Genomic DNA, 10,513 nt, shown 5'->3' with positions numbered 1-10,513 from the left:
AAATGAAAATCAGCCTGCTCAAAACCATCAATGCTCAGTTCCAATGAGGTTTCACCCTAAAACTGGGTGTGCCAAGTACCTGCAGAGGATGCTACGGGCCTCCAGAATTGGAAAATAACAAAGCAGTGTCCTTTAGGTCTGCATTTTGAAACCAAGCACTTGTATCTCACTTGCACGTAACCTCCTCCATGGGCCCAGCCTTTAACTGGCAAAAACAACGGGAACAGAAATATCTGGCACTGCAGAAATCAGTAGCAAGGGAAAGGCAAAAACAAACCACAGGAATAATTTCAACACCCCAATTATTTTCACGGTTCAAGAAGAAAAAACTTTTTTTAATAACGCAAACCTCAAATTTTACCTAATGACGTACATTCATTTCCATGATTTATACAATTATTGCATAAGACTTGTGGTCATTTACATCTTCCAGTTCAAGTAATATTAGGTAGCACAATTTTGTATCAAATTCTAGTTACACTTTCAGTCAATTACACAAGTGTGAAACAAGAACAAGACAAGACTATTCCCTTCAGAAGCCTTCTCCACAATTGTCCAGATGTAAAGATGGCATAATGGAAACAGTTGTGATGTTTGTGGTAATCCCACACCAAATCTGTGTTGCTTTGATAGATTGTAGTGTAATGTTGTAATGGCAAAAAAAAAAAAAATCAACCACAAAACCCTGAAGAACATTAAGAGGCCAGAAAAATAAGCTGATAAGAACTGGACACTTCCTTTTTGGCAAGGCAAAGCTACTTCAAGTATTCAGAAAAGTGGAAAACAAAAAAATTTTTTTTTTCATTAAAAAGGTAAAATAAGAGTGTTTAACCACTGTGTAGTAAGCCCCAATACACTGGTGGCAGTGATTATACATCACGCTAGAAGGAACAGAAACCATCCTGACATGAAGCCAGAGTGAAGAGAACAAACTCAAAGCTAGGAAAACCGTGTGCTGATGCCTTTATCAGCTCGCCATGATGAGTGTTTTAAGTGCATGACTGAAAATAAGCATGATGATGCCACTGAAACCAGGGCAAGTGAGTTACTGGGTGGCTTAGTGTGGAACAGAGACAAGAGACTGCACGCAGACGAGGGCATGGCTTAAGAGGCAGGATTACAGCAGCCAAGAAAAACTGCAGGAGCAGCCCAGAACTCAGCTCACATTTGTCCTACGCACATGAAAGCTACAACATATTTTGCTCCACAGTACAAAGAAAATACAAGCAGAAAGGCAAAGAAACAGACAAGGATCATTAAGTAATTTCTGAGCAGTGAGACAATAACGCAAAAATATGGTTTTGACCTCAAAAAAATCAGCACCATCATCCTGGATATTTTGCTCTCCTTCATGCAGGATAGAGAGAAATGGCAAATGATGAAAAAAGATGAGGAAAGGTACAGAGGATGACAGCTTGGCACTTCTGAAAAATGTTTTTTAACTAAAAAAAGAATCAAGGGACTTATAAATAGTAGCCAGTTACCTCCCCCAAACCTTTGTCAATACAGAGTTGACCACAATAATGTCTATTTTGGTGACAAGTGTCTCAATGAAAAGACAGTGCCCCAAAGGGCAGTTCCATTTTTACATGTAAAAACAGTATTTGTGGAGATTCTTCATAGCAGTTTTCTAGTTATGTGGCAAGAGATTCAAGCAAAAACCCCTTTTTAGAGGAACACTAAGGGATAACAAAAAGCATGTGGACACAGCTTACTGTGAATCCTCCACTTTGGATTTGTTGAGAAACCTATTTACCTAAAAAGTTTTACCCTGATGAAACTTAGTGGTACACAGCATGTGGTTATTAAGCCATAAAGGAATGTGATCCTGCAATACTGGTTGAGCACCTTCAATTCCCACTGGCTTGAATTAAAATTTCAACAGTTAAGCACTTTGATTATCCCATTCAACCTTTTTTTTTTCCCCTTTGAGTGGGCGACTCCAGTGATCATGGTACAACGTTCCAGCCAAAGCTGACTCCCCTTGGCTTTTTCATGAAATACCACACAGTGTAGAACAGGACTTGGAAGAAAGTAAAAGGAAGAGGTTCAGTAAAGAGCAACATGAGAATACTGGCTCTGAAAGAGAGCTTAGTTTTACCACATTGAAAACCACGAGTGCAACTGCTCTAGTCCAGGTTCTAACTGCTCTCAGTGACCTGAATGGCACAACCAGCATGAACCCCCCCCCATGGAAAGCAAAGAAAAACAGAGGATGTGCAAAGCAGGCAGTCCCTGTTACAAAGCTGGAATTGATTGTGCTCGGACGTGATTAACTCACGAAAATTTGGTAAGATATGCTGGTGTCACATTACAATAAAAATAGTGTTTCAGCTGTCACTAGAAGAAGATTAAGGATTTTGTTCTGGTCCTGCCTAATCCGTTCATGAATTGCAGGGTGCAGCCCTTGCCACATTCATCTGCCAAAAAAGGCAGCTCCATTTTCTTGTGGTAAAAAAAGTAGCAGGCTTAGTGGTCATAAAGTTAATGTTTTAAAGTGCACTGTCATTTTAAAGAGACTTTCCCTATTAAAAAAAGTAAATAAAACCTTCTGATATCAACACCCTATAAAAATAACAGCTGCAATACTCCTTCTGAAATTGCAACTTAAAATCAAGTTAGCAGGATTCAAATCTTTTTCAAAAAAAGGTATGAACCCAAAATAAAAAACCATTCTGCAGAGAATTCCCAAGCAAAATCTCACAGAGTGTCCTACAAGGCCCCCTCTCCTAACAGCATCTCACAGAAAATCCATTCAGTTTCTTCCAGCTGACAACCTCAAGAAAACAGAGGTCTAAATAAATCAGTCCTTCCCACCAGTCACCTACATAAGTGCAGGTGTGGGTGCTGGTGCAGTTTTTCCATCAACTCCTCCTCTGTAGGTTCTTCCAAAACATCTCTACAAAGAAAAAGCATGAGTTGTTAGGGGCAGCAAAGGGAGCTTCCCAGCATTTGTTTTTGCAATGCTTAAACTGAGATGTAACGCGTGCTTGTTTCAGGAATGAAATGAGGAATTAAAATCACAATAAGCTGATGCTCCCTAAAGATGCATCTAGTTGCAAGTGATCCATCCTCTACAGATGTGTCATGGAAACCAGCAGCTGTTTTCCCATAAGAAGCAGGGAAGCAATTTCCTGCACACAGTACAATACAACTGAAGGTCAGTGGATTTGTTTTCCTGAGAAAAACTCCCAAATGAGAACACGCTCCCAGTGCTACTATTGAGTATCCAACATGCACCACAAGTTCCACTAATGCACGATCATCAAGTATTAACTCACCACCCACAATTTCATAATAAGCCAAGAACATGCATCACTTCCCTCATCTTCCCTTTTCTTCTTTCCCTTGTTTTTTCCTCCCTCTGCAGTTGTTCCCCTCACCCCCAGCACCTCTTCTCCCATCCTACCATGAGCACAAAGCATATCAAGGTTAGGCAACCAAGTCAGCTTAAAGCAGGCCTAACTATAGCACTTGCTGGATTTCTCCAAACTAACAGAGGAAACAGTTTGCTTCAGAGGGAGGAAACAGAAGACAGCTTGCAGCCAGCACACATTCTTTAAAACAGACAAAGAAAAAAAAAAACTACATTGATTATCAAGTCCAGCCCAGCTCACCTGAACATGAGTTCAACCGTCCTCTGGTATTCAATATCTGAAAGAGACTCTCGCTGGCAGCGACGGTCCCACTTGTGAATAAAGTTCTGAAATGCAAAAGGAACAGCAAAAGATATAAAGGCTTCTTCTGATGGCACCAGAAAAGACATTATATCTGGTCACTATGTTTGCAGACAAGATTTGGGAGGCAGGTGAGGTTTGATTTTACACGACTTATTTATTCAGCTTATTTACTTGCTGCAGGTCACTATTCTTCTCAGGCCTTTGTTCAGCAATGAAATAACTTTCTCATCACAAACTGAAAGAAGAGAAGAGCAGAAGACAGCCCTGCTGCCTTCAGCTCCTAGCAAGGACTGGCTCCCCAAGACAACTGTGTGAACTACCCACAAGACTTCACCTGATGTGAATTTCTTCCTCTTTAAAAACCCAACAATATATTTATTAAAAAAAAAAGGAGAAAAATAGTGACATCCTGCTCTCCTGCAATGAAATGCTGCATCTTGGCTCTGACAGCAACATTTGGCCACAGCCCTGCAGAAACAAGTAGGTAGAAGATGTCCTAGACTGAAAGTTTGCCCTTCTTCCTACTGCAGTAAACTTTAATTCTCAGTACACTCAGCAATGTCAAGAACATCTCCACCAGAAACTTTCACAGGGTTTGAGATGGGGTGAAGTGCCCTCTACAGGCTCTCAGCTCCTTCCACTACCTATAAGAGAAGTCTACAATGGTGAACCTGAAGGAGATGGTTACGATTAGCAATCCCTTCTCCATCAGAAATTTGGATTTGCAGGAAAGTGTGCCATGAGTAACTAGCAGAACCACATGTTCTTCATGGCATTGCTCAGGCAACTGCACTCCCACAGTTTCTCTGAAAAACTCTACAATATGATCTCTTGAAAATAAGTAATCAGTTCCACTTCTCTAGAGTAGCACTGAACAATGGTGATAATTCAAACTGGGGTGGGAAGAAACACAGGAGAACCAAATAAAATAGAAATTTTAAATTTAAATTGCTCACTTCATTTGCTGACAAATTAAAATGCAAAAGAGTCTACAGCTTGAAAAAATTAATGCTGAATTTAAATGGTAATGTGTAAGAGACAAGCAATTTTATAATACTTTAAATACCTCTCATCTTTATAATAAGGAGAGTGTTACAATGAAATTGTACATACCCAATGAGACACAACCAGTTTTGTGACAAAACTGCAAATAAAACATACAATTCTCTGGGAAAAAGAAAACAATTCCTCAGCTCCTTGGGCATAGGGCAGCAAGAAAGATAAAGTAAGCAGACACACAAACCCAGCATAAAATTGTCTGGGTTCTTTTCATTTCCTGCACAGATTAGAACCCATTTTCAGGATCTCACACCAACTAAATAATACACTTCCTTACCTCCAGAAGCAATGCTACGAAGAGATTAACCCAGATGACAGAGGAGATCAACCACCAGGCTACAAAATAGATCTTTGCCCACCTGCAGATCAGATGAACAGACAATACATAAAAGAGGCAGTAAATAAGCTCAGCCTGAGCAGAGCACCATGAAATCACTTTTTTTTTTCCCCTTGAAATATAATACTACTACTTTCTTAATGGAAAAGGGGGCCTGAATCAAAAAATAAAAAATTAAAAATGTTTGCTTTTCATTAGGTTAGCTAAACAGACTCACTCTCCCGAGTTAACCAGCTAAGGGTCACTGGAACAGCTCAAACCAGGCACTATCCAGTTCATTCAAACAACCCCATGAAGTCAGTAAATACAAATGAAAGGTATGCCCAAGGTTTTCAGTCTAGAAAAAAATGTTCATCCATCCACAGAAAACACAGAAGCATTAGATTTATTTCCTATATATCAGAATTGGCTCAAAAGAAAGGTAAGCAGCACCCCTCTGAGCAGATGGTAGGAACTGTGTATGTGTATACTTCTTGTTCAGGTACATTACAAGCTGGGTTTAGATGGGACTTCTTCAGTATTACTACAGCTACTTACGGACTTGAGTATCTTGAAAACGCATCCAAAAAGACTTGCCAGTTGTTCACCACCATCACATCCCAGAGGGTCACCACTGCTGCCTAAAAAACAGGAGTAGAACAGCGTTTAAGCGCCTGTACCACAGATCTAAGCCTCAGAAAATGAGGAGCAAAGACAAGCAGAGAGTGGAAGAACGAGGGATTTCATCCATGATCACACTCACAGCAAAGTCATCAAAGTTGTTGGGCCAATATTCCAGCTGTTCATAGGTCCCACACTGCAGAGTGCCATTATCATGCGTGGTGTTGGCAGCACTGCAAGAGATTACAGGCTGATGTGAACACAGCTCCCTGTGAACTCTGCTTTAGAATTCTTCTGAGCCCCTTGGAGAAAGTTAGATTATCTCATACGGGCAGAAAACAAGGGAAACAGTTCAAAAAACGTATTTCAGATAAAGCAGGGTAAAACTACAGATTCCTGCAATTGCAAGGCAGCAAGAAGAAACAGAAGGAGTAACAGGTAATGCAGCTGTGTGATTTAACATTAAAAGTAGGGTGGCTCCAAGAATGAGAGAAAAAAAAAAAAAAAACCCAAGCAAAACCAACCACAAACAGCTCAGAGGTAAAAAGATGCAGATGCTTTCGAAAACCAGATTCTGAGCAGTGATGTTTAGAATCTTACCTGGTATTTCCCAAGGGAACAACAGCACCTTTAAACAGCATAATGCCAGTTATAGCAAATGCATAGAAAACCACCTGGAAGGAACACAACCAACTATTAGCTTTGAATATTTCTGTCACAAAGTAAGAAAGCAAAATGCAATTAACACGGAATTTATATTAGCACAGTTGAGGTAATTGCATCAAGAACAGTGCCTGAAGCTTTTAAAGTGAAAATACTTCTCAACTGCTTGCTCTGACTTATTAATATTCTACCTAATTTTCAGTTATTAAAATGCATTAAATACTTTTATCATCTATTTTACTTCTCTGTGTCTCAGAATACTGATATTTAACTATAAACATTGCAGAATAGCGACTTAAAACCAAAGCTCAGTACCAGTATTTACAAGAACAATCTAAATATCTGCGTTTTCTGTTAGAGTCAATGAAAATAAACTTTTAGTGAGTTTATCTGAAAGACAAAACTATGTCATTATTTTATATTCCATCAGCAACTTCCTTAAAAAATGCTAATTAGTCTAAAAATAAGGTTTTGAATAACACAAAGGATTTGGGAACTTCTGTCTTCTAATTGTTAGCAATGCAAACTTGTTTTTTAAGAGACATCTTTCAGTCTATAGCAGTTGCCTAGGTGATATTGCAATTTTTATCCTAAAAAGATTGTTCTGGAAATAACCTACAGCTTTGCTTTGCTTCTCTGAGAAGGAGCCATTTATCCCAGGAAAACATGAAGCAAGCTGAGTCTTCACACAAAAAGTCTGGTGTGGTGTGGGTTTTTTTTGGGTTTGTTTTGTTTTGTTTTGTTGTTGTTGTTATTTGTTTTGGGGTTTTTTTTGTATTTTTGCTACAAAAACAAACCCAAGAATGGGAAGTCTGGAAGGAATAGAAGAGAGATGCCCTGGCCTACAAACTTTGAACACCACTGGAATAAGCTGAAGCTGACATTTCATAGCCTGCCAGAAGATGGGGTATGCGGCCTGGCAATAAAATTAATTTTATTCTTTGAAAATATATATATTTAAAACACTCACTGCCTGAGAAATCAGCTAATCAGTTACATAATTTTATCTGCATGTGTGTTCCAGGCTAACATTAAGAAAGGTATTTTGCATCAGCTGGCAATGGAGTCAGGTTTCACTGCAGCAGAAGCTCAGTGAGAGCTTCCATGCAGCCCCAAGTAAAAGCAAATTAAATTAATGGAAGAGGTGAACACTATGGCAGACTTGTCTCAGAAGTGTGAGTTGTACAGCACAACAAGGTTTTCACCACCTTGGATTTGCCCCAGCCAATATCTTTATTTCAAAGTGCAACACAAGCCAATTTAAGGCCTATCCTCTACAGATAAAAGTAGAGATTATTAATGACGAAAATAGATATTCTGGCTAAATTGCACACTAGGTATATAGACTAGAAGAACAAATCATTGATCTTTAACCATTCAAATTAAGGTACCCTACAAAAACCCAAGAACAATAGCAAAACCAAAACTACCCAGGCACTTCTTTGCCCTACCAGGAAGACATGGTTGCAAAGCCACAAACTCAGGAGTTGGGAGAATTTATGTAATGGACATCACAAGTTCTGATCCACCCTTTAATCACATTTGTTGAGTCTATGTTCTACACAGACACACCTAAAACAGGATGGCAGAGGCTCTTAAAAAATCATGTCCAAACATGCCATCTCAAGACCTTCTCAGCCAAAAACAATTTTAAAGTTGTTTTGCTATTTAATTTAATGTATGCAAACCAGGGTAAGGAAAAGTGGTCTACTTTTAGCATGGATTAATTTTTAATTTGAATCCACACTACCCAAGCTAAGGCAAACACTCAAAGGAAGCTTTAATTAATCTTTTAAAGATACTCCTCCTAAAGGAGGCACTGCCACTGTGTGCTGGCTATCACAAACCAGCAGTTTATTGTGGCTTTCCAAGACATGCCCTGGAGAAGAACTGGCTGGTTAAGGGGAAATATTACTGCTCATGGTGATTGTACAAGAACTTTGGTAACTTTGTTGGTGACATACCCTTATTAAACTATGACAAAGGAAATTACAGTCTTGCATCGTGACTTACCACAAGGATTCCTGCAAAGGCTCTTAAGTTTTTCACCAGATCCAGCAGTGTAGTAACAACCAAAGCCATGAACTAAAACAGAGCAGAATTTTGTACCTATGACATTCATCACACTTCCAATCCACATCAAATTTTTACTAAGAGGACAAAGAATTGCATCAAGAGAACTTGAGCTGGTTTTCCCTGGTGAGGGAGAAGGCACGAGTCAGTGATTTTGTGAGGGGCTGTGCAAAAGTCAGGAGAGTTAGAGCTGAGCTATTCCACTCATGTGCAAGAGAATTGCAACCTTCCCTGAAAGGCTCTAACAAAATTTATAGCTTGACCAACAAAGAAACCCAAGGTGTAGAGGGAAGAGCAATCACCTTCATGTTGGGGATAATCCGCAGGAACCTGAAGACAATTAGCATGTTCACCAGACGCACCATATCCCACAGGGACAACAAACCCATCAGCTCAGGCCTCCTAGGAAGGGCAGAAAAAGTAACAAATCAGAGGAACAGCCCAAGACAGAACAACACAGTTGCATCTACTAGGCTACAGGTAAATACATTGATTTACTTAGCAGGAAACTCAGCTACAGTAAACTAATAACTGGTGAAGGAAGGAACCCATTTAGCCTGGGCTCTTAGATATGTACAGAGAGCTCTTTGAAGTGCATATTTGTGCCTTCTGTGGAGGAGGAGGCACCAGAGAGGGTCCCTTCAGAAAACAGAGTGAATCAAAAGGACTGCTAGAGGGAGATACTTCAGGAACTTGCACAAAGATGGGCATTAATCTTTCAGGGCACGCCTGGCTGAAGAAGGGCTATGAAAACAGCACTAGGTTAAAGGATGGTCTTGTCAACCTTCTTCCTTATGTGTTAACATTCCATGGGAGATGGGCATACACTTCAAAACCCAGCCCTGAATTTGGGCTTTTACATGAGCATGCTGAATGCTTCTTGGCTGGAAAGGAGGGCAGGTGGTGGGGATCTAAAGCTGCCAGTGACTTGGTAACACTGATACTAAATCATGATTTGTACCTCCAATACATTCAACCCCAATAACCAATGAAATTATTTAAGATAACACTGTATGGAAGGCATAGTCTAGATAACAGCAACACCACTGTCCTGCCCTAAAGGTCTGTGGATGTGACAGCAGCACACATCAGGACTCAGAGGGACTCATGTGGGTTGTAACCTGCTCGCAGTGACTGACACAAAGACCTAACAAGAATTACTGGTGCTCCAAGATGACAGAGCAAGCAATTGCCCACACTTAAGAATCAAAGGGCCGAATCAAACACAAACATAATGATAACATCAATAATTAACATAATTAGTCTGCAGCAATTACTCTTCTGGCAACTATCACTTCTGGGTGATAGGAATACAAGGAGTATTCAAATACAAACCCCGCTAAAACCATAAGGTCTGACTTGTTTTACTCTGTTCAGAGATTCTACTGTAAATTAAGAGAACTTCTTGATTGTTGGAATGTTGGGGGACACAAGACAGATGATGGATTTTGTGCCTGGTTAACATAAGAGATTTGATAACAGGATGCCTTGGCAAAAGCAAACGGAATATTGAAAATTAGACCTAGACTGCAAGAAGACTAAATCAAACGGGTTTACTGGAAAAAGAAAATGCCATTAAACTCTGCAGGCAAGAGATGTTGTTATATGCATAAGCTTGTGTATGTGATTTTAACCTAACCATTGTAGTACACATTACTAGTCTCCCTGAAATAGTATATAAGCATTTGTATCCCACAATAAAATTGGATTCTGATCACCAAGTCAGTCTCCCTGTCTCTCTCCATCACCAACACTCAATGCCAACATAACAAATATCCTGAAAAAGCAGGGAGTGTCAGTGTCTTAAGTGTGAGCTTGCATGAAGACACACAGTAACAGAATGTGTTATGAATCACTTGTGAAGATTCAGGAAATCTTCCAGAATTCCTTTGCTTTCCTCTCTTCTTGTGGAGACGGTTTTCAAAATTTAAGATGAAGCAATGCTTTTTATGTTTTTTACAACAAAGAAGAAGTCAGGATAGCTATCCAAAAGCTGTTTGGACTTAAGAAAATCAAAAAACAACTGCTCGCTATTACGATACCAACAAACAGCGTTAAGTCCATGGGAATTTTCTTACTACATTTTAAAGCATTAAAAAAA

At 39.6% G+C, this 10,513-nt stretch overlaps 1 protein-coding gene across 1 annotated transcript in view; it reads right to left on the bottom strand.

Moving 5' to 3' along the window:
- Positions 1-718: 718 nt before the first annotated feature.
- The window catches only part of TPCN2 (two pore segment channel 2), a 24,339-nt gene continuing 14,544 nt past the window's right edge, over positions 719-10,513 (bottom strand). Inside the window, exons 18-25 of the mRNA XM_038138195.1 lie at positions 8,715-8,814; positions 8,353-8,424; positions 6,277-6,350; positions 5,819-5,909; positions 5,614-5,696; positions 5,017-5,098; positions 3,618-3,703; positions 719-2,899 (exon numbers count right to left, since the gene is read on the bottom strand). Of these exons, the coding sequence (XP_037994123.1) occupies positions 2,821-2,899; positions 3,618-3,703; positions 5,017-5,098; positions 5,614-5,696; positions 5,819-5,909; positions 6,277-6,350; positions 8,353-8,424; positions 8,715-8,814 (667 nt within the window). The 3' untranslated portion in view covers positions 719-2,820. The remainder of the gene's footprint in view (positions 2,900-3,617; positions 3,704-5,016; positions 5,099-5,613; positions 5,697-5,818; positions 5,910-6,276; positions 6,351-8,352; positions 8,425-8,714; positions 8,815-10,513) is intronic.

Source organism: Motacilla alba, chromosome 5, assembly GCF_015832195.1.
Source record: "Motacilla alba alba isolate MOTALB_02 chromosome 5, Motacilla_alba_V1.0_pri, whole genome shotgun sequence".
Taxonomy (NCBI): domain Eukaryota; kingdom Metazoa; phylum Chordata; class Aves; order Passeriformes; family Motacillidae; genus Motacilla; species Motacilla alba.
The sequence above is the reverse complement of the archived record's forward strand: the minus strand, read 5'-3'. Positions and strand labels throughout refer to the sequence as shown.